The 24801-nt window shown below is 41.8% G+C and overlaps 1 protein-coding gene across 7 annotated transcripts in view; it reads left to right on the top strand.

Moving 5' to 3' along the window:
• Positions 1-16277: 16277 nt before the first annotated feature.
• The window catches only part of EP300 (EP300 lysine acetyltransferase), a 520888-nt gene continuing 512364 nt past the window's right edge, over positions 16278-24801 (top strand). For all 7 annotated transcript variants that reach the window (XM_085601052.1, XM_085601051.1, XM_085601048.1 and 4 more), the window contains exon 1: positions 16278-17353. In XM_085601052.1, the coding sequence (XP_085457178.1) occupies positions 17260-17353 (94 nt within the window). In that variant the 5' untranslated portion in view covers positions 16278-17259. The remainder of the gene's footprint in view (positions 17354-24801) is intronic.

Here is a 24801-nt window from a genome sequence, read left to right as displayed (position 1 = left end):
CATTGCTATATTTAGTCGTAAAGCAATAGCTGGCTTATTTTTTCACATTTTTCTGGCGTGCAGTATAGCGTTTCGATTGATTTGAGAAAAATATTGTTGGGTCTGGACCAGTTTGGTTGTGTTGTGCCCTCTTTGTCATAGTCGTTCAGTGATTTCTGCCTTTGTCAGCTCTGTTAATTATTGTGTCTTGGTCTTGTCAAAGTTCTGCAAGTGCTTGTTGTTTTAATGTAATATTTGAGGGTAGGTATTTCCTCTTAGACAGGTATTTCTGATGTTCCTTATCAATATCCCTCATCGTGGCCACAAAGAAAGAGTCAATTGTGTTTCCAGATGGTAGAATAGGCATGAAGTATGATTTCATAGGTAAATTGGATGGTTTTGAATGTGGGATATATATTCAAATAATGAAACAGCCTGATCTCCTTCTTCCTCTTATGATAGACTTCTCATAAGAGTATGATTTCGAACTCTTGAGCGGTCAGGTTGCTTGTTTTTGGTTGGTGGTTTGTGTTGTGGCTTCTCCGCAAAGAAAGATTGTAATTTCAACCTCCTGGTGAACTTAAAGAGATCAATTTTAGTCTGTAACAGGTCACATCCTGCCATTAGGCAAAATGAGAGACCTTTGTTCAATATTTGAGTGTGAGTCTGGTGCAATGTTCAAGCTGATAATTAACCACTAGTTTATTTTCAGGGACTGGTTCTTGACCTGTTCTTTGCTTCTGGCCCTTGTCTGAACCCCTGGGCTACTTGGATCATGGTTTTTTATATTTGGCAGTCTTGTACGGTTGTCCTGTGCATTTTCTAGGCAGTTTCTTCGTACTTCATCGTGAAACTTTACCGCTAGATGTGTGGTTCTTGTATTGTCAATATCACCAACTGATTCCACTTCTGAGGAAGGAATAGTCTCAGAGGAACTAGCTTGATTAATTGTAGTGGTGGTGGTATTAATGTTGTAAAACTTTTTGGCAAACGTTTAGACACTGCCAAGCTGCTAAACTATGAGGTCACGCCTGAATTTCCTATTTTCTCTCTGTATGATGTCCTTCTTGTATTCATCAACAACTTTGTTGAGAATTTCATGGTTCTTTTGGGATTTATCCCCCCCCCCCCCCAGCTGGCCTCCTCAATTCTTTTTGTCAAATAGTCTACTTCCATTTTGTATTTTTCTAATTCTTCTTGTGCTATATCTATTAATTGATGGAGCATGCTATTTGATGTCATTTGTAAGGTATCTTCACATTTTTTAAATCTTTCTGAAGCTGTTGTTTTGTATAGGTGGGAATATGAGAATTCTTAAGCCCCTGGGAATAAGATCATGTTCTATGTCTTTTTTGAGTTAGGCCCTTTCCCACCATTTTGAAGTTTTAATCTTTACAGCTCTCTCTAAGGCTTGAAAGGTGCTCTTTGCTGATAGAGGATTGGTTTGGGTTGGCTGGGAAGCACCAGCACCGGATATGTCAAAGACTTCATTTGCAGGCACATGCATCAACCATTTTTGCAAGCGCAAACGGTGCGATTCTCAAAACTCGGCCGTTTGCGCCCGCAAAAAGGGCTTTTGCGATGCATCAAAGTTCAAGGCACTCGCGATTTAAGAATTCGCAATTAATTGCGATTTCTCAAATTGCGATTGCATTTAAGGAATCACATTTTGCGATTCCTTAAATGCAATGCAAGAACCACTTTAAAATAGCGATTTCGCTATTTGGGGCCGCAAATTACCGAGCAATTAAACTGGTCGGTAATTTGCAAAAACTTTAAAAAATGCGCTAAAGTGCCTTTTTCAAAGTTTCATGTTGTGCACACACATGCCCCAGGGTGCACATCACAATTTTAGGGGTGCAATATGGTGTCCTTTTGACACCCTTGCACCCTTGAAATTGCATGCGCAATTTGCGAGTTGCGCGTGCAATCGCCCATTAATTCCTATGAGCCTGTAGACCCACAGGAATGAATGGGGATCCATTCCTTAATTGCAACTCGCAATTTGCGAGTCGCAATTAAGGATTGTTTAGGAATCGCTATTTTTATAGCGATTCCTACATGCATAGGCTTTTGCGAGTCCTTAATTGCGATTCCTTAATAATCGCAATTAAGGACTCGCAAAATCATACCTTGATGCATGTGCCCCTTAGTCTGTTGTTCCTGCGTTCTCTTCAGTTTCTATAATCTGCCATATTTTCCGCAAGAAATTAGTTTAGGGGTTTTGGAAATTCTTCGTTTTAATTTATTAATTTATTATAATGATCCAAACTTGGGTGATGCAGGTGAGGGAGTATGATAAATACATTAGTTGATGTGGTGCAAGGTCCAGTTCTCACTCCCTGTTTGTGCAATACCATTTTTGTTGCTGATGGGTTGCTACTCGAGGTTTGGACCTTCCTTTGCCTCTGACAAGTCTGTTCAGGTTCAGCTACCGGGCCACGTTGCCTCAGCAAATTTGTAGAAAAGGATGAGTGCGTCCTTCCTCTCATATACCGTATTTGTTAATGCATTTGTTTCAGGTTATTCCACAATGTAAAAATTCCAAAAGCAACTTGTACATTTTTGCAGTTGTGAGTTTTATTCACAATGAGAATTTTTCACAGTACATCATTGTTGGAGTATTCAACATAGAAAAAAGTACCAGAGCAGCCCAAAGCAGCCAGCACATGTTTCGCCCCCTTATGGCCCATTCACCTGAGTTCATTTTCAAAGCTGCAGAAAGCACATAAATATAGTGAGTGATAAGATTGCAGCTGTAATCGAGTCAATCCAAGACCAGGTGCAAAGCTTAAAAGCAATTGGGGGAACAGAAAAACACCCAAGTGTTGCAGAGACGGGTTCCATGATCAGGTTTGTTAACATCCCTATTGAAGAGGATATCACACATTAATCAAAAACCCGAAGAGAACCGAGTGTGTAACTCCATTAGACAAGAACTGAGCAAGGAAAGGTATTGGCAGGCTAAAGATTGCAAGAAAGTTGGTGCTGAAATAATAAAAATGCTTAGTCAAATACAGCCATAGTTGGCAATGGTAGAGGAAAAATATAATAGCAAATGCCCAAATATTCTGAAATTAAAACTGATGTAGGTCCCTGATTGTTTACTAACATGTGGTGTACGATAGGGTCTTGATTTCCAAATCTACAACCTTGGTCAACATACGTTTCAGTAGATACAAAACACACAGTGGTGTAAAAAAGCTTTCTAAAGTATTAACCATGAGAAGGAAGAAGAGGAGGGTATTCAACATCTATTTGTAGTGCATTATGGGACTCAAGTCTTATTAATTTGAACTTTGGACCTACATCTCAGGCCGATCTGGTGACGTGACTATTTAATGTCATATACATCATAGGGGAGCAGTGATCTAGTATTGAAAGAGAAGAGTTTACTAAAGCAAAGTCTGTCAGAAAGTATTGACATAGGACCAGTATACAAGTTAACACACACCACTTGTTGTGCTGGGCGAAATAAATTATCGGACATAGGTCCTACAGAAGGTGGTCAAGAGAATTCTGTAGCCACTTAAATGTATGTTGACCAAGGTTGTTTGGAGACCCCAGCCCAAGAATCAAAAAGGGAAGACTAAAAGGAGTGGTCTCCTTGTTGGGCTACTCTGGGTTATGGGTAATGTGTGTTTGGAGTGGTTATGAGTGTGATAGTCAGGTATAAAGTAGAGTCAGTGAATAAAGAGTGGGTGGTTTGTGACCTATTTTGCGCTGATGTAGTCATTGGGTAATTTAAAGGATGTAATTGAGGTGGGATAAAAAAGTGCAATAAGGAGGTTTTTACATACAATACAAAAAAATGTTCTGCAATATGTGTATAAAGATATGAAATATATGTAATCAAAAGTAATCTATGAATAATGTAATAAATATTTGAAAGAGGTGTTTGGGTCAGTGAGTTGGATGAATTATGTGTTAAGTGGGAATGTTTATTCATATAAAGATATGTTGTTTCCCCCTATTCCCAAACCTAAAATAGTGTATTTGGGGATGCCCTTTTTGTAGGGGGTTCTTGCCTTCTCCATTGCTTGGGCTTTCATTATGGCTTGTGTTGCCCTGTTTGACATTTCGTATGGCGTTCACTACCTCAATTCCCTGTTTAGACTTTTTGTTTTGGGTTTGATTGCCCTCAATATCATTTGTGTGGCACATTGCCGCCCTTGAGGCTTTTATTATGGGATTCATTGTTCCCCGCACTTAAAGGAATTTGGTAGGGTAGAGTGTAGTGAGATTGTGCACATGGAACCCTTGTCCAATGCAAACCCAAGATGCATTATGTGTGAGAGTGTAGTGAGATTGTGCACATGGTACCCTTGTCCAATCCACACCCAAGCTGCATTATGTGTGGAAATCAGTAGGTGGGCCATAAAAGTTTGGTTATTAACACATTTCCTAAAGTATGCTTAGTAAATATTATCATGTGGTTCACCACACATCAAAGGTCTTAATAGGGGATCATTTGACCCATGTTATGTTTTAATTAGGGGTTTCATACTCCAATCTCATGTAACGTTTTCAATTCGGAGTTCATTCTAGCACCATCTGCATTTTAATTATTACTTTAACAACCCACCACACATTATTTTCCATTAAGGGATTCATTTTACATTTGCATTCATGCTTTAGTTATAAGGGTTGCATGCTAATTCCCATTACATTTCTATTGCGGGGCTTGTCCTTTAATGGTGGGGTTCACATCCCACTGCACATTATGTTAATCATATCTCCCTCTGTTTGCTTGAACCCTTTAACTGCCCTACAGATGTACACATACATCATAAAGGAGTAGCAAATACATCTTCATGATGTATATATGTCATGGGAACAGATGCACATGTTAAGGGAACTGCCCCTTCAGCATCTGTACAAGCTCCATCCAAAAATTGGAGAAAGTGCCTGGAAGAGGTCTAGGGATTCATTATAGGAGCACAACCCCAGTCCACATTAGGATTTCATTTTGGGTATCATTCTAGCACCCTCCACTGTGTGTTTTAACCAAGGAGTTCACACCCCATTCCAAATTTGGTTTTTAATTACGGGGTCCAATTTACCTTTCCATTCATGCTTTAATTATGTGAGTCACTTTCCAACTAATGTTATGTTTTTATTACAGGTTTTACCTTCCCAGTTATGCTTTTAATATAGGGTTGAGACACTGCATATTAGGTTTTACTTTGTGAGGAAATTCGATTTTCGATCTTGCTTGTATTTAGCCACCATTTTGTGTTCCACCGCCATTTTGTGTTGCCCTCACTCAGGCAGCACAATAAACAAAGTTTTTCTGCTGATCTCACTGCACGTGTCAAATAACCTCCTGCCTCTGTTTAAAAGACTGATGTCAGGGACTGGCTGAGCCCACTAATCCCCGTCTGGTCCGACTGATCCCTGTCTCAACTGTCTGTTGGTTCGCACCATTCTTTCCTGACTTTATCTTATCTTCTGGTCTTCGCTATTCTCTACTTGTATTCTCTCATTTCACAACTGTCCTCCAAAGCATACAAATGTGTCCTGCCACCTGCAAGTTGAGTTGTAGATACTACCACTGATTAACTTGTGGGGAGGGGTGACAAAAACAGTTGGAAAAGAGGTTTATTTGGGTTACTTGATATCTTGTTTTCAAACTTTTTTCATTGGTTATACCTTGTTTTCAAACTCTTCTCATTGGCTAATCATGTATGCATTGGGAGTGTTCTTGGTGAATCTATGTGCTATAAAAGATTGTGCGCCATGGAGTAAAGTGGCAGTCTCCTAAGAACATACTGAATGTACTTCTGGGACAACTGTACTTAGCTGCAGCTAATAAACCTGATCTTCTACGCTCAACAGAGTGTCCTGTGTCTCTGTTCAACAAAGCAGGTGAACTCAGGAGATTAAGGTGTACCCTGCGCCGCCAGGCCTATAAGGCCCTGGTTTTTCAATTGGTGCCCTCTGTGAGGCGGCTTCAGAGGTAGCGGTTTTGCCTGAAGGTCGTGAGGAACCCCGCAAGAAAATTCTGGAGGAATCGCGAACCACGTCAAGCGACCCCTGTATGTCGAAGTGGTCCGAAGGTCTTTTTCAGTGCGGTTTCTCCTTCCTGTCGGCTGCTGACTGCTGCCCTCACTGCCGCCTTGCTTTGGCCCTTTTTGGTGATGTATGGTAATGCGAGATGTTAGACGGGCCTCTGTTGGCGTAAGAAGACACTTAGTTAAGTATTGGTGGGTAGCTCCCACAATTTTGTTTGATTTGGGTCTTTGATTTGGCTATTGCAAAAGCCAAAGCCGAGGGGTGAGTACATTTGTGCTGTGTTATTTGATTTAACCCCTTGATGTTTGTGAACAGTCCAGTGAAATAACGATGCCTGGTCTGAGTAAGTTTAGAAAGTTTTGTTGTTTTGGTTGTGATAGGGATTCCCGGCTGGAGGACTCTTGTCCAATTCCTCCGGTTGGAACTATGTGAATTAAATTAGCCGGCTCCCTTGAGGGAATACCTAAATAAGTTTAGGTATAAAAACATATTTCTTCCTTGGTGATTCTGTATCCCCAGGGAATTCAAATATGGACATAATACATACAAGGATCCTTTGTTCTGCGCAATCTTATGAATGGAGTGTATTTTGGCTTCTTGGACATATAGCAGTCTGTTGGGCTGATTTTTTTGCAGTCTTTTGGAACACTATTAAGAAGCGTTTCTTGTAAATATGACTTGCAACTAGTATTTACAAATGGTTTGGTTTAAGTACAGTCTGTGGGCTGTCCTTTGTTTCTGTCCTAAGTGTTGATCTGTGGGTTAAATGTGTGTGTCCTGAGTGTTTGACCCCTTTCTGTTTATGTCTGAAATGAGCTTAATGTGTGTTTGTGGTTTTTCTTGATGTTTTCAGTCTGTTAAGCAAAATGTCAGTTAATTAATATTAAATAGAAATTAAATAAAAATCCAGAAATGAACCATGTGATATGCTAAATAGCTATATGTTGCTATATAATTTATAGAGTAAGCAATTATGCACATGTACAAACTGTTAAATGCTTAAAAAATAAAATTAAAATTCACATTCACTAGGAATACAATGGCCTCAAAAACGAAATTGTGTGTTTTGTAGAAAAATAAATGTATAGTATTTTTTTTACTTACATACATTGTATTAGATATTAACAGGCAAACACTTCAGCTGAAGTAAATTTTTGCTGAACTCAAACGCAACACGCATTGATATGTCTTTGTTTGAAAAAGACTGCCACCGTACTCATGTTACAACACTGAGAGACATGCTTTTATTGTCGCTAAGCAAGTAGCTCTAATAGACAGGAATGTTTACTCAGCCAGGACTTTGCCCTCAGTTGAACATGGGTGAAACTTTGCATTTCAAAATGTTGTTTTAAAAAGGTTCCAAAACTAAGGTTCATTATTTTGTATTACAGGAAGACATTTCAATTAAGGGTTTCCTCTCTTTAAGCATTTTTATAAGAATATTCTTGGTTTTAATTTAAGTTGTGTTGTACTGCATAATGAGGACATTTGTATATGGAATTTCACTTGGCGCAGGCTTTAAAAAACTAATTTTTCTAAAAGATTTGCAAGTGATATGTCTAATATCCAATATCTGCAATCTGTAAAGAACATTCTGAGGATGATTAATATGTAGAACAATTATAGGATATTTATTTTTAAGTGCCTCAAATATCAAAGTCGAAATTGGGTAAAATAGACTATTTAAACAGCATTCTTGCCCTTTACAATAGCTTTAAAGCGCCTTAGGCTTCAGTAAATGCATATATTTAGGTATAATACAAATTTGCAGGTTGTTCCCATTTGGGGTTGCTTTTAATGTCTCAGTGAGCCAATGTGCCCAGTGCAGAGGTTTGAGTTTAATATCAAGATTGAAGGTTCTAACTCTAGCTAGACCTACTGAGACGTTCATCCTTTTAAGGTTGATGAACTAAGTACCGTTGCATAGGGTAGTAACAAACATTTGTTCTAAAGCTAGTATGTTATGTTATTATGTTCTGTGAGTTATTCACAGTAAATGTTTCAATAATTTAAAAATAGAAATAAATTGTAGCCCCTAAAAGAAGTAATATATATATAACATGTGTTTTAAATAGGGTTAATTATTGCAGGTTAGGAAGAGTTAGGAAGGTTTTTTTGTCTGTGACAAGCTTCAGGGTGAGGAGAGAGACAGGACTAAAGAGCGCAGAATGCGATGCAGAAATTGAAGGCAGATTTTGACCTTGAAGCCTATAAGGTGGGGGCTAGAAATAGGAGCGAGTAAACCAGGAGGTGAAATCACTGCTTAGAAAGCTTCTCTGACATGAAAATGTGTAATGCTTGCAGCAGGAGAGCCTTGGAAAGAGGTGGGGGCCAGGAGTGCTCGCAGTGGCTGGTTCCGTGCTGAGGTGCTATTATTAGCTTTTCTGATAAGATAGGACAGCCGAGAATTGTTACGGAGCCCTGTCAGTTTTCATATTGTTCAAGACAAAATAAAAAAAAAAGGGGTGCTGAGAAGAAAATGATACATTGGTATTTCTGCTTTTGAAAAATAATGTCCACGTAGTTGCCTTCATTTAACAAATGTGGCATTAGCCTCAGACAAAAAGTAAGATGAAGCTCTTTCTTAGAATTTTGTGGGCTACATGCCTAGGTAAAAATGATCAGCAAATTAAGAATCATTTTCCACAGGAGGGATTATGGCGCAAGGGAACACAGAGTGTCTGTGAAAATGTTTTCCTTTTAGACAGTTAAAAATTAAGGTGGCTTAACATGCTTACATGTTTTAGTCATTGCAAAGTTGACAAGATGGTTACAGTTAAGTACCACTAGGTTTGTATTTTTTTTTATTTTTTGTGTGTTTTGTTAATGTGTATTATGTTTTGTCTCCTGATTAAAAGTTATAGTTGATATTTTTGTGTGTTATGTGAAGTGTTTTTCTTTTGTGTGTTGTGTATTTTTTTTTGCTTCTGCCCACAGATCATTCATGGATTGTTCTGGGTGGTTCGAGAGCTGACAAGACTACAGTTGGCCACGTGAGTTGGTTTGACGAAGAAGTCGGTTGTGAAGGAATAATGGTGAAATGAGTGCCCTGAATGGCTATAGGCAGGAAATCATGGTGAGAGAAGACTAGAAAGGACTGAGAATGTTACAGTAGGTGAAGAGGAGTCGTGAAAAAGCAGGGGTTAACAGCCAACGAAACAGCGATGGTCCATATCATGAGGTGGTGGAACGAGTGTTCCATATGTCCCTGTGGGACCTAATCAATGTGCAAATTGCAAAAAGGAAGGTGCTGTCAGCTGTGTGTTGAAACAGATGTGTTTTTGCATAACTTCTTTGGAAATAAATGTTTGTGTTTATTTTTGTGCAGCCTGACAAATTAAGCAGGCCAGAATATTAGTTGTTGAGTTGCAGGTTCATTGTGCATAAAGTGCATGACATAGTGTTGTGCGTCACCGTTCGTTTACATATGATATTGAAATTTGTCTATGCTTTCTGTGCTTGGTATACAGCAAGTATACCTGATGGCTTGGCATGTGTGTTTTTATTTTATGCACGTTTTTTTTGTTTTTGCGTTGTGTTTACGCTTTTGCTTTTAATACTGTTACAAGCTCCCCTGTGTTGTGAGGGGATGGTCATGACGATGCCCATCGCTACGCAACAGTTGGTTGGACTTGTTCTGGTTACTAAATTTCACAGATATGATATTTCATGCTGTGAATATGATAGACAACACTTCACCAGTGCATGTCTATTTGGCTATAATGGTATTGAAAAAAAAAAAAAAAAGAGATATACAGGATTAAAAGTGTGTCACCTGCAGTAAGTCATGTTACTGCTCCTTCCTTTAAGGGACGAGCAGCCTAGATTGATGTTCCCTGATTAGACCCTAAGGATGAACTATAAATCTGTGGCTCTTGCTAAAGGTGACCTAACTTTCCTTATGATATTGCACTTCTACATGGAGTCATAAGAGACACCAAGAGTTTCTTATTTGCTGTCCTGAGTAGCAGGATTGTGATTTTAAGTGGGTATAGTGCCCACTCCGGACAGGTGACTAGGGAAAGGAAAAATTGTAGATCAGACACCAGAGACCTAAGAATTATTAGACTAGGGTGACAGGTATTCTCAGTGATCATGAAGAGATATTGTTTAGCCTGTGTATTGCATGGTGCACTTGCTGCACAATTATTAAAGGCATGCCCCTGATAATTTGTATCATGCGTTTTCCCTTTTGAGGTGTTCTAGATAAGGAATGTAGGAACACACAGATGTAGTAATTTAAGAGATGTTTATGCCATTAGAAAATCATGAAATGAATATTTGCAAATCCATAAGGGACTGGCCTTTCTGTAAAACGGGTGCCACTATGAACCACGTCCAGTTTTACTGATGATACCAGAATGTTTAATTGATTGGTTATTGAATTTGCCTTTTGGATTCCCCTCCTTTATATCTGTCCTACCTCATGAGCACTTTCTTTTTTTTTCACACTCCCCTTGGAGCAACCTCTTTCTCTATTAGGAGCATTTAATATGGTGATCTGTTCTAAAAGTCTCTTAGTTTTCTCTGGTCTGTATCATACCCTGTTCTCCTCAGGTTTTGAGCTGATCATGCATCTAAACTGACACATATTCACTCTGACTCCTGCAGTCCCACATTTTGGTGGGTCAGCACTGATTACAGCTGCCATACCTTTTTGATGGTGCACTGTTCACACACATGTTGTGACTGATAAAGGAGAGACTGCAACATGGTCAATCTCCTTGTGGCTTAATTATATTGAGATTGGATACAGACTGTCATGTAGCAGATCCTATAGGCTGGCACACTGTGTGTTTGAGTGTTAGGATGAGTTACTGTGATACGTTTGGCTGGCTGTCACTCTTAGGGTCTTGAGATGATCAGTGCTGCCTTCTTTAATAGGCACCTACTCTGAAATTGATTCTGGGCTTAACTTCACCTCAGAGAGCTACTTTGAAGGTACTGGCGAGCTACCAGTGGCTCCCGAGCTACTCGTTGGAGACCCCTGGACTAGAAGTACTGCCTTTGCCTTTGCATCTTATGAGAGTGACAGTGCATTCTAAACCAGAGTTGTCCCATGGCTTCTGGCCACTCCCTTGAAGATTGCAGGCCACCTGCCTGCAGTCCTATTGTTAAATACAATGAACTGTTTTTATACTAAACTGAAGGAAACTAACAACTGTGTCACATTCCCTACGTCACTAGATTCTGCGGGAATTAAGTCATAATAACCTGCAGAACACTGATTTAAGCCTAATTCCCATCAGTGACAGCTACAGATGAAAGGCGGACGTCTTGGCCCTACAGTCCCAGCACCCAGAAAGTAGCAAGGCTGGACAGCGATCGCCAGCGCGCCATCAATGGTATCTCCAAAAGCATCGTATTTGCTCCATCAGACAGCATTGGGCATCACAAAACCAGAGTTTCAGTGTAAAAGAGCGAAAGAGAAGGATCCCTGTTGTTGATAGCAGGGCTGGTTTGAGGCTTCAGTTTTCTACCTGTCATGTGCTGGTAACCTCTGACAGTGTGCAGTCCCTTGAGCCCCTTGGCCTGAGTTTTGGTCACCCCCCCTCTTTTCTTTGCTCCAACGGAAGGGCAGTGCACCGGAGGATCTAGGGCACTACATGATGAAAGGAAAATTAAATGAAAGAGCAGCCCGAACATCCTCTGACACTGAATAGCGAGTGTTGGAGCCTGAAAGTGTTGCTGAGCATGAAAGTCTGTTGCTCTTTCCAATTAATAGTACTTGGATCTGCACGAGATGATCTGTGCCCATGACCAACGGAGAGCACAATATCTGTAGTGCCTGCCGCAGAGGAAATATATTGGTGCACTGCCTTGAGACATTGAGACTTTCGAGTGAGCTGTGAGTGTTTGCCAGGAGGGCACTCCAACGGATACTGAAAAGCACTATTTTCATGGAAGGCCTGAATGAAGAGGCCCAATGCGGAAGAAAACAACAGAAGCAGATTTGATGGACGATAGAAGCATACCAGAGAGGCTTAGAACGGACTTTGGCATAGTTATGGTTGCACAAGCGGTTCCCGTGCAATTGCATAGAATGGGTGTTAGGAGACTGATTCTTATTGTTTTGCTGGCATTGTTTTAGAGTAGTTTTCTGTTTAGTAAAAGCAGAATGAAGTCTATCCTCTGTTGAAGAGTATCTCCATTTCACCTGAGAGCATGATAAGGATCGCCACTGTTTCACCTGAGTATACAATAGTCACTGAAATGCATAGGAGCCCTGAAAAGGTTCGCTAAATAATTTTAGGATTTGCTTTTGCCTAGGGTTGTGAAAAAAATGATAATCCTGTTTGTAATAGTGGTCATTACTTTCTTCTGCTATCTGAATGTTAATTATGACCCGATGCTTTGTTCTCTTTGTATCCCTGTTGATAGCTTACATATACCTGCTTAAATGAAATGTGTAGAATGGAAAATGCTCACCTAGCAATGAATTAGGATTTGCCTGAGTAATGGCAAAAGGAGGGTCTGAGGAAATTTGATTTTCGATCTTGCTTGTATTTAGCCACCATTTTGTGTTCCACCGCCATTTTGTGTTGCCCTCACTCAGGCAGCACAATAAACGAAGTTTTTCTGCTGATCTCACTGCAACGTGTCAAATAACCTCCTGCCTCTGTTTACAAGACTGATGTCAGGGACTGGCTGAGCCCACTAATCCCCGTCTGGTCCGACTGATCCCTGTCTCAAGTGTCTGTTGGTTCGCACCATTCTTTCCTGACTTTATCTTATCTTCTGGCCTTCGCTATTCTCTACTTGTATTCTCTCATTTCACAACTGTCCTCCAAAGCATACAAATGTGTCCTGCCACCTGCAAGTTGAGTTGTAGATACTACCACTGATTAACTTGTGGGGAGGGGTGACAAAAACAGTTGGAAAAAAGGTTTATTTGGGTTACTTGATATCTTGTTTTCAAACTTTTTTCATTGTTTATACCTTGTTTTCAAACTCTTCTCATTGGCTAATCATGTATGCAGTGGGAGTGTTCTTGGTGAATCTATGTGCTATAAAAGATTGTGCGCCATGGAGTAAAGTGGCAGTCTCCTAAGAACATACTGAATGTACTTTTGGGACAACTGTACTTAGCTCCAGCTAATAAACCTGATCTTCTACGCTCAACAGAGTGTCCTGTGTCTCTGTTCAACAAAGCAGGTGAACTCAGGAGATTAAGGCGTACCCTGCGCCGCCGGGCCTATAAGGCCCTGGTTCTTCACTTTGTGAGTTCATCTGCTCCCCAGACTTTTTTTATGGTGTTCTTTCTATCCTTTCTTTTTGCACACTTTAATTATGGGGTTCAGACCCTCAACCGGAATTAGGTTTTTAGGTTTGGGTTCATGTTCATCACTGCGTGGAAGTTCGTATTATGGATTCTTACTCTTTTTTGCTTTAAGTATAGGGTTTGCACCCATGCTCCATTTTTTAATCTGGCCTAGCTACTTCAACATACTATTGTTTTCCAAAATAGTCATACCCAGGGCACAAGTCGGGGGTACACGCAGGTTCACGCAGGTACACGGCGTCAACACATTATTTCTACACGTGGATGCCGTCCCCCCTGCCAAAAAGTTGGGCCCTACAAAAATATGCTGAACTTATCCCGGAGTAATTTTCAGACACGAGACACGTTCAGCAGTCCCTGCACATTGTCTGCTTTTGATTCCCAGCAGCAACATGCAGGCAGTGAGGGAGCTTTTTTCACCTCCAGCTGGGCCGAGGTTAAGAGGCATCAGGTGTCCTTTTGTTTGAATATAGTGACGGGAGACGTCTTGGAATCTCATACTTACATGCATATGCCACTGAGGGGAAACAAAAGCACACAGCTTGTTATCTCTTCACAAGTACTTAGAGAGGCAGCTTTTGCCCCTGTTCAGTCCTTGAATCTAAGAGATGCATGCACTGTAAGAATGTCAGGTGTGTTGGTCTGCCCAGTATTTGCATAAATAACAATTTCAATAGCACAATTGTAGTTCTTTTATAGTGCTATGCAACCCAATGCAGGAAGTCAGAGTTTTTTACATAACATACACATTATACATTGACAATAAATCATGTACATGTATAAATCAATGTACAAGATGAGTTACGTGAGACAGTGTGGGTTACAAGGTATAGGAGTCACATGCCCTTTATACCTCACTGAGGTCTATTAGAAGGGTTACAGTTGATGATCTGCAGGTAACAAAAGGATGGCTGTGTTAAAAGCAGTAACCCACTTTACTATCTACATAAAATAAAAATCTGTCATCTGCATGTTAGATGATGTGCTTTGAGGGAGACACATTTACCTTATCCACTACTTTGATTCAAATCTGGGACTTCGCAAAACACAGATATCTCCAGCAAGTGCATTAACCACCAGAGTTATCTCACCAATATTACTATTCCCTGAGATTTACTGGGCACCTTCACAGCAGGTGCCGTAACCCAATCAAATATTTTAAAATGTAGACTTTGCAACCAATTAAGCATAACAGATCTACGACCATGGTGCTCCTTGTTGCCAATTTCATTGTGTCAGGGTTTTAAAGAATAAATGTCTTAGTTGAAGCCCAGATTTTGCGTCGGGATTGTGCCACTTTTTTGGCACAACCCCAAATCTCATTTGTTAAATCTCATAATGCACCTAAATATACTCATTATATACATGATAAACATATCTGTGAGGTCTTAATATCTGATGTGACTTCTTGTGTTGTCACTTCTGTGATGTCATGTGCAATGTCACACGTTGTTACATCATGAGCTATTATGGCACGCGTCATGATTTCACTTGCATACTGCCTAACCTGGTTAGTCCCCCCCACTTATTTTTTAAGGACGTGTGCCCTGGTCATACCTAATATGCGTATATAGAGAGGCTTTTGATTAGTAAACTTCGTCAATTGGTCGGTTAAATTGTCATTTACAATTTGCTTCTGTCCACTACAACATGCTGCACAGGGCAATTTATCAGCCCATTTGACACACTGACTCCCTTCACTTTGAGTGACTGCACAAAGCATGTACGCATTGTACACATCTGCCTCAAAAGGTTTTTTCTCTTCAGTAACAAAACTGGTGCAAACTATGTTTTTTACATCCATTTTAAATACCAGCTATTTATTTTGCCTTCTTTGTGTGTGACCAGTTAAATGTTGTTTTATTTTCCACCATGTTGTTTAAATATTGTTGCTGCTTGTGTTTTGAGTCCTTGGGCTGGTGGTTTACTTATTTTTGACTTCTTCAGAAATAATAACGAAATGCCTGGCACCTCTGAAAGACTTGTTATTTAAAAAATACTTCAATAGTAAAGTAACCACATCAGTGAGTGCTTATTAATGTTTACATTTTTATTGCAGGCATATATCAGCCATGTTCGGGTGGCTCAGTGTTTTTGCATTTTATATCGGAGCATATGATTCAATTAAAAAAGTAACTATTACACCAGCTTGTGCAGCCCAGACCTTTTCGCTTTACCAATGCGCCCCACCCCCCTTGCGATATTGTTCATTAAGGGGTTCATTAAAGGCTCCCCATTAGGCTGAATTACGGGCATCATGCCCCAACCAACATTCATTTTAAGTTTTTAATATAAGATCCATCCCCCTTCTCATTTATTTTGAGGTTAATTCTACCTCTGATGACATGCTTTAGTTAGGGGATTTAAATCCCCAACCCTTTCTTGGATTTTGTATGCGGCACTATCCGATCGTAACCCATTAAGTTGTAATCATGAGAATATAACACCACCTAATTCTAACTTTTTTATATTATGGATACCCGTGTCGTTTTTTTTTTATATGTGGTCCATTCTGCCTCTTCTATTATGCTTTTAATATACGGGCCGTACTTCATATACATTAAGGTTATAATGGGGGGGGGGGGGTGGCTTTCGTCGCAGGTTGGTTTTTTCTGTGATTCATATTACCTCTGAATTCCTACTTTAATTATGGCGTTCATTCGCTCCTTTTAGGTTTTTATTACGGAGTTCATCGCTCCTGTCCCCCATTGTTTGGGGCCTGATTCCTTTTTTTTTTGCCCTATTCTCTCAATTTCCCACTTTTATGCCGACACTAACAAGGCCCCATTTACTACCCTTTAAGATCACAGGGATGCAATGATGCAGTACCCAGGGTCATGACCAATAGGTACCCGTCTTTTGCCGCATGTGACGTACCTGGGACGGGCCCCCTCACCTGGTCGTCCAATGGGGCGCCGCGCCGCTCCGTGCTGTGCTTCCGGTCTGCGTGCAAATCCCCCCAGCCCCCCCCTACGCTCTGCCGCATCCGTCACTTCCGGCCGCTGCTGCCGAAGCTGCTTCCCCGAAGCGGAGCCGAGAGAGGAACAACAGCCGCCATTTTGTTTGTGTCCGAGCGGCCGAGGCGGAGCGGGCAGGCCGGGCCCGGGACAGCTGAGGGCCGGGAGAGGGGGCTGCGCCAAGAAGTTAGGAGCTGGGGGACATGAACCTCCGCAGCCCCATCCCGGGGTCCCGATAGAACGCAGCGGCAAGCAGGATGGTGCCGCCCCCGGGGGAGGCCAGCTGACGGGAACGGCGTTGATTGCCGGGGGAGGCCGAGTCCCCCGGGCACCCCCTCCAGTCTGCGGAGAGGCCAGAGTCTCAGCAGGTGGTCTGGAGAGGGGGGCTACGGACACCGGCCCTTAGAGAAGAGAGCTACTTCTCATCACTTGTTACAAGGACTGCTCTTCTGGGCCTGTTGAAAGAGACCCCCTATCTGCTTAAAGGACACCTCCCCACAGGATTGCAGCTCCATAGCAGTAGTCATGTAGTAAGTATAGCCCTGGCCTTCACAGAAAAATAAGCCTGCAGTAGGAAAAGTAGCTCCAGGGCCTGCAGTAGCCCACCTAAGCTCAGCAGGAAGAGGAGCATCGTTCACCTGCACCCTGGGCTTGATCAAGTACTGTTGCCTGCAGCCCAAGGAGGCCCAGGCCTGCCGCAACAATTCCTCCACTGGTGCAGGGTTATTCACCCAACCATCCAGCAGGAGCATCCTTCGCTGGGACTGCAACCGTAGGATCGCCCGGCCATACCTGCACCCCAGGGTAATTGCTCTCACCGACATCTTAGACCATTTCTGCACGTCAGAAGCCTCGATATCATATGCAGTCCTAGGACCCGGAGCCGCACGAGAGGAGACGTCAGAAATTGCAGAGCACATAGAGTAAAGCTTTAGGAAAGGCCCCTTCATTCTCTCCACCAAGAAGTCTTCAGCAGGGGTTACGCCCATTCGTTCGCTGGAAGAAAACTGCACCTATTCACCGAGGATGGCGGAGAATGTGGTGGAGCAGGGACCACCGTCCGCCAAGAGGCCCAAGCTCAACTCGCCCGCCCTGTCGGGTTCCAATAGCGATGGAACAGGTGAGGCAATATAGATACCTGATGCATATCAGTACAGATGAAATTATTAATACTTTGCCATTAAATCCTGCTCTTTCAACATCAGTGGGTGCTAAAATGAACTGCTATCTGTGCGGCACATACACCAATCGCTAGCTGTCACTTTCTTGCCCAAGATCAGGAACCTCGACGCTCTTTTAGCCAGCCAGTTTCAACTGGGTTGGGGGGGGGGGGGTTAAGATGATGTGTCGTTACCCACGTATTTATAATACCGACCACGAGTTTTTAATATACCTTATATGTTGCTGCTTTCCTTAGCCGGTGGTTAATCTGAGGAGGTACAATACCCATTCATCACCTATACTGACCAATATCCTGTCTGTACTCCTATCCACCCTATTGAGTGAAACCTTTCCCGATATTTTGCAGTCATTGGTTTGAGTCTGTATCCACCTTTTTAGCCCAACCAATCTTGCCAAGAAAGCTGTGGGACATGATGACTGCTGTAAGCAATATGTACTATTTTATAGTACCCAGTCGCATGCCCATTTATAACCATACTCTCCTTTACTGCTCGGGCGGTATGTTAACATCCAGCGTTTGATAATTAATTACCCGCCAATAATCAAATCCACCTGATCGTTTAAAAAGCGATTGGGGGCGAGTGTATTAATACCCTGTCCTTACTAATGATCGCTATCCTGTTATTCGTCTGGTTTTAACAGCGATTTGACGGGAGGGCATATTATTACCCACTGATTGCGAATGAGCGATATCTACTAATACCCTGACCCCACCCTTCTGACTGGTGCCATCAGGTGAGAATATTTCGACAGCTTCGTTTAGTAATGATCCTCCCCACACAACCATATTCTATGTCAGTTGCTAGCAGCACTGTCACATCTCTCCTTTAAGAGGCGTTCGATTTCTATTCGTATTGCTGTCAGACCACAACTTTCTGTTGTCAGATACGAGGTGGCTTTGTATACACTCGTACCTATCTGTTGAAATGTGGTCACCAGTATCGGCGAATAACCCAGTCCGCTCACCTGTGATATTGGCAGTGATGCATGTATGGATTCCGTTTGCATGCCAACTGTCTAAATGTACAATTATTTATCAAGCGCAAATCTCTTTAGAAGAGACGAGGGGAATGTATTCAACAGAGTGGCAAGTATACTTTGCTCATTGTCCCCTTATGTTGTCTTGCCGTGTACGGTTCGCATGCTGTGAGCGCCCCTAACCCCCAGTTGTCATGTCCAACATCAAAAAATATAGTGAACACACAGAACGGTACTTGTGGATAAATAGTACTTCGTTCTGCGTGTAAAACAAATAAGCGATGAGCTGGGGAATAGCAACAGTCTAAATCAATATCTTGGGCTACTCTGTACCCCTGTGCTTACTTGCATACCTGTATGCGAAGTGAGTGGGTAAGGTGAGCCCGTCGAGTTGCAGCGATTGACAGCTGAAGGTATCTGTCCACGCTTGCACTCTGTGACAGTCTTTGTCCAGTAGTGATGGCACGTGGGAACTGACTGGAAGTTCCCACTCATTGTCCATTGATATATGGAGGCACCAAGTAAATACTTCGACTCCTTGAAGTCCCATCGATAATTCCATTACCCCCCCTCATACGCTTCACAGATTCGGACCTTTAAATCCGCCGTTTGTTCTGAATGCCGTAGACGTGTTACTGTGGTTAGGGAACACCTTTCATGCGCCACCGTCCGCCTTTGACAGTGATGTGACATATTGTCAAACAGTACTTCCTGGATATCGGTTATCGAAAGCAAAGCAGTCAGTTACCAAACATCTGTAACTTTGCTTTTTGGTTCCGTTCGGAAGCAATACGAGATGTGAGCAATAACCAATACATTGACCAATTAATCAATGCTTACTATCTTCTAACATCTCGGATGGTTGACTCGTACACCATAAAGTACTTTATGGAGTATGAATTCTGTTTTCTATCTAACCATAAAATCCACATCCCTTTCTGAAAATACTGTTCCTCATCTGTGTGCTAAACCCAGCCACCTTTGCATTACTTTGGGCACTGCCACGTACCTACACTGCTGAGCCTTTGTATATCTAGTGCTTTAGTATGTTTCTAATTTTGAATGTCTCGATTGTTTTCGGTCGACGTTTAGGTTTAAATCCTATACGGTCCCATGAGGGGTCTGTACGTTCCACTACATATGATTACAGTGTGTCGTTGGATGGTTTTGTATTGTGCTTTTTGGATGGTCAGGTTCTTGTTCGGTGTGGATGGTTTCGCTCGGGGTGGATACTTGGTTTTGTGGTGCTTTGCATGGGTATTTCTTTTTGGGGTCAATCTACGCTGTGTTATCTTTTGTGTTGCCCTGTTGGTTTCGTATTTCACTCGTTTGTTTTGTGTTGCTCCTTGAGTGGGTCTGTTCTTGTTACTTTGAAGTCTAGTAGTTTGTATATTGCTCTAAGAGCGTCTTTACTGTTTGCTTTTATGTTTGTCCTCGCATTTTGGTTTTGCATTTCTCTGCGTTTGTTTCTGGACTTTTGCTGTTCGGCATTGGCTAGAGTTACTCCGCTTTGGCGGCTGCAGAGATATGTTCCGGCATTGGATAGACTTTTATTCTTTTTTAGTATTCAGTTGAAAGTTATTCTGTGTTTGGAATAAGTTGCTCCGTGCTGGTTGATACGGGTTGCCTTGTACCCCTGATGGTTGTGCGATTGGTTGGTTTTGCCGGACACTTTTATTTTGTTTAAGACATGTTCTGCTGGCAGGAAAAAAAAATGTGGGTGCTCTGTTTTAATAGTTTTTCTCTTGCAAGAGGTTAGGTTTGGGATTCTAAGTTTCATGTTGGCCCACTGATGGCATTACCTACCTGTTCACCTGTGTTGGTTAAACCGAATTTAGTTTTTTTTTTTTTTTGCATTGGTGACATTTGTGGGATAGTTTACTGTGGTGTTGATGACGTTTTGGGTTTTGCTCAGATTTGTACACATGGAGGGTTTTGTATTGACTTTTGAGATTAAAGTTTTTTGTAAATGATTTCTTTTTGGTTATGAATGTTAGTTTTTGTTGTTCATATTGATGTTAACTATCGTGGGTGGTACGCTGCTCTATTTTGGTGCCTAGCGTGTTGTTGTCATTTTTGGACTTTTCTTTTCATTGCACATTTGTTGATTGCTTTTTCTCATTGATCCATGTCGTCATTAGCTTTGGTTTTTCCTTTTGTTTTCTTATTGCCAGTTCAGGATTTTGTTTCGTCTTAAAGTTATTGTTGCTACCTGGGTTTGACGCCAAAACGTGTGTTTCAAATGGCATGCCCTTTCCTGCTTTGCGACATGCTGTGTGTGGTGGGCTTCTTTTCTGGAGTGAGAAGTGACCTACCGTTGAATCCAGTAGCACCCAGCCATGAAAGGTGTGTTCTTTTTTTTCTTCAATTAATCTTTGGGCTTCTCAGTTCAGTTCATAAAACTTTATTCGGATAACTTTGTATCCATAAAAGTACAACAGCATAACAGATTATTTGACAAATGGAGAGTAATAATATTCAGTAGCAATAAACAGTTTATAATTATTTAAAATACCAGTTCATACATCAATTTAAACAAAGTGTTCATATATTAATATAAAGCTCAGTGGTTGGACATAGTCTTGCGTGCGTGGGTGGCAATTCTCAGAAACGTACTTGTGTGGAAGGCCAACTCTTCATCGGCCAGGATGAGTAGCCAGCCACAAAGTGGCGTTATCCAGGCTAATAGGCATTGTCTTTTAAAAAAAAATGGAATTAAAAGCCACTTGGTGTGTATTAAATAGTCTTTACAGAGAAACAAAAAATGTAGAGTAGATTGTCTGCTCACACCATCACATGGACAGGGTACACAGTCAAGATTTGGGCTTCTCTTTTATTACCTAATAAGACCCTCCTCACCCCCTATGATGGCCTGGTAAGATTATATTCCCCCCACCCCGATCTAGTGGCTAGGGCAAAGAAAGATGCTAAATGACCCATTATCATCAATCTCTTCTCTTTTCACTACTACATCACTATGCCCTTAATTCAAACTTGATGGTTGTCCACACTAAATGAATAAGGTACACCTGAAGAATTGTACTACTTGCACTGATTGTCAAAAATAAGTCTGTCAATATTATCCCTTTAGCTAATGCTTTGCGCACCACAAAAGTTGTATAAGCATTGAAAGACACTAAATGATCCGTTGTTGTTCACCTTTTTATTTAAACTTTATTTCATATCATTTTTTTAGAACACAATATGGTGTACGATAAATTATTTTAAATTCTCGAATAGTGACTATACTGGTCAAATTGAGTTAAGATGCCATTGTTGTGGTTTACAATTTCATTTCTCTACTTTAGGCTTCTACGAGTATAGGGAAACGGGGGTTTGGGACATGGGCCATATCAGGTTAAGAGTATAAGAGTAGATGGGCTCTGTTGCTGTACTGATAGTAAATTTGCCCTGAACCTAGGCTCTCAGGTGGCTGCTATAGTGATTCTGCAGTTAGACCATACTATGGCTCTGCATGGGGCAGAGGATGCAGTGGTGCTAAACATTGCCTGTTTGAGCCGAGGATTTCTGAGTGTAGGTCTTGTGTGCAGCCCTTCAGATACATTCTATTTCAATGCCCTGATACTTCTAAAAGCATTTCTTGTTCCTATGGTTATTATTGGGACTGTTCATACCAAGTTAACTTGTAATGTCATCGTCGAGCATCATTTCTCTTTTCTGGGGGCATTTTTATTTGCTGCAGAGCTAAGTGAAATGAGAGCCGGTTCAGATTCTGATGTGATGCCCAAGGGACCCACCGTGAACCAGTTTGACAGAAGTGGAGTGCACCAGATTCATAATCTTGTACCAAGTGAATCTAAGTCTGACATCATGTAGTTGGACAAATGAAGGCTTTGGTTTCTTATAGTTTAACCTGCGTCTATTTCCTCAGTATTCCTCAAATTATACTTCAATATCACTATTATTTAGAATTGTCAGAACTACACAGTGGATAGCTAAACGCACAGCACTATTGATTCCAAAGGGTTGTACAACTTGCCCCTTTCTATTGAGTTGTAAAATAAAAAAATCTCCATTGGAGTTCCCAATTTATTATCCATAAACTTTCAATGTTAATGGTTTGATGCCTTCCTGTTATCACTCCTTGGCGTACCTGTGAAGTCATTGTTCCACCGTGCTGCAGCTGTTTATCAACGACCACCAGGTGAAGTTTCACAATCCACAGTAAATTACTTAAGGGGTGCAACATGTCTAAGAAATGTCATTGGAGATGGTAATGCCACCATAACTGCAATGCTTCCTCACAGTATTCTAAGGTTCCATATCCTTGTTTTCCTTTTAAAGAAGCCTTTGTGAGCTTAGGTGCTTGAGTTACTCTTAGTTGAGAGAAGAGCAATGATGTGTTGAACTTGTAGTAGGTAGTGCAATTTAGTTGAGAACGCACCTTCTACACGGATGCAAAGAATGCCAAAAATCAGCAGTGCACACGTAAACCTAGTTTCTCTTCTGAGCTGCAAACATATGGACACTCTTGAATGGTGTGCATTGGTGGTGGCATTACAGCAAATAGCATATATCATTTGGCTGGGAACTCCCCACTTCCCTTAAGACACTTATGTGGTCCTGACCGTCAATATTCAGACTTTCCTTATCCATGAGCACTGTCTTGCTTGGCCAAGAAAGCCTTTATCCGAGATTAGATACTTATTTGACATTCACATTTGTATGGAATGGAGCCAGTTAGCGCTCTGATTGAAATTTCGGGATACTATTGCTCAATCACGAACGTATCTAGTGAGTCGCCTATATGCTGTAGTGATTTCCACCAGATGTCGAGGCAAAGGATCTTTCTCTGCTTCTTGTCCTCCTGATTTTGGGGACAACTGCAAGATTAAGATTGAGCGATCGCAGATCCCTCTTGGGGCGATAGGGGATATGAGGGGTTTGTTCGTAGCCCGTTCCCCACATAGTCTTATGGGCAGTGCAAAGGGCCTTACATTTTACTCTTTCAAGGATTGGTAGCTAGTGTAGGCTGGCTTAGCTGACTGGGTTTTTGGAATTCGAAGTAGCATCATGGCAGCACAGTTCTGAGCAACCTGGAGTTTCCTTAGTGTTGCCTTAGGAGCCCCTAAATAGAGGGAATTGCCATAGTCCAAACGTGATAGGACCAAGGCCTGAATCAAGATTCTTTTTGCAGCCATTGGAAGAAGCGGAAGAACATTTCAGAGTGATCTGAGTGTGCCATAACTGGCCCCTGTCACCTTCACTGCTTGATAGTCATACTTGAGAGAGTTATATAACCGGACACCCAGACTCTTTATCCTGGTTTGGGGGGTTGGAGGGGCACCTAGGCATTTAGGCCATATCTGACTAAGGTCTATGCTAGAGGGGTTGCCTAGGAGCATGAGTTCGGTTTTGCCTTCGTTAAGTCTGAGACAGGAGTGCTCCATCCAGGAGGCAACTTTCTCCAGACGTTTTGATGTCCGAGGGGAAGTTGCGGGGCCCATTAACCCCTTCGACGCGCATGACGGAACGGTTCCGTCATGCACGTCGGTTGCGCTGTGCGCACGACGGAACCGTTCCGTCATGGCCCCGCCCGCGCACGGAACCTTCAGCGTGGTGCGGAAATCCGCGCCACGCTGAAGGGGTTAAGAGTTATCACCAGCTGTTTCATCCGCATAGGTGACAATCTTAATGCTGTGAGTTAAGAGGATATCGGCCAGTGGCCGCATATACACATTAAAAAGTGTAGGGCTCAACGAGGATCCCTGCGGGACTGCACAGCTGAGCTCTAGTCTCTTGGATGTTGCATCCCCTGAAAAACCTGAAAGTTCTTTTATCTAGGTAAGATTGTATCCTGGAGATCGCCTCATCTTGTATCCCCAGTCTCCTGAGTCTCTCTACTAGAATTGAAAAGTTAACTGTGTCGTAGGCAGAGCTTAGATCAAGGAGGTTGATGGCAACTACTCCTCCCTGATCCAGGATCTGTTTAGAGTCCTCGACCACAGCAAGAAGGCCGGTCTCGGTTCTGTGTTTAGGACGGAACCCAGTCTGAGTGGCATGCAGGAGGTCCTGGGTTTCCAAGAAGTTGGAAAGAAGAGAATTTACTTATTTTCATTTTTTTTATTTTTACAATGGCCGGAAACAGCGAAATTCAGCGATAGTTGCCTAAGTCCTCTGGGGTCTAGGCTAGGTTTTTTCAATAAGGCCTTGACCATAGCATGTTTCCATGGACCATCTGCGTCTCAAACTTGAAGTTGGAGCCATTTTTCATTAAGACTGCTATTACCACTCTAGGACTTTATTCAGGCTCTGTTCCTCTGTGTTTGGAAGCAGCTCATCTTATTATACGATTTTTTCTGTTCATCGTTTATATTATCTGCTTTTTATCACCTCAGTTTGTGAAGGTCTGCCATCTAGCTCTTTCCTGTCGTGCTTCTGCTGCTA

This window comes from Triturus cristatus, chromosome 4_2, assembly GCF_964204655.1.
Source record: "Triturus cristatus chromosome 4_2, aTriCri1.1, whole genome shotgun sequence".
NCBI lineage: Eukaryota > Metazoa > Chordata > Amphibia > Caudata > Salamandridae > Triturus > Triturus cristatus.
Note: the sequence above shows the minus strand (reverse complement) of the source record. Positions and strands in the feature narration are given on the sequence as shown.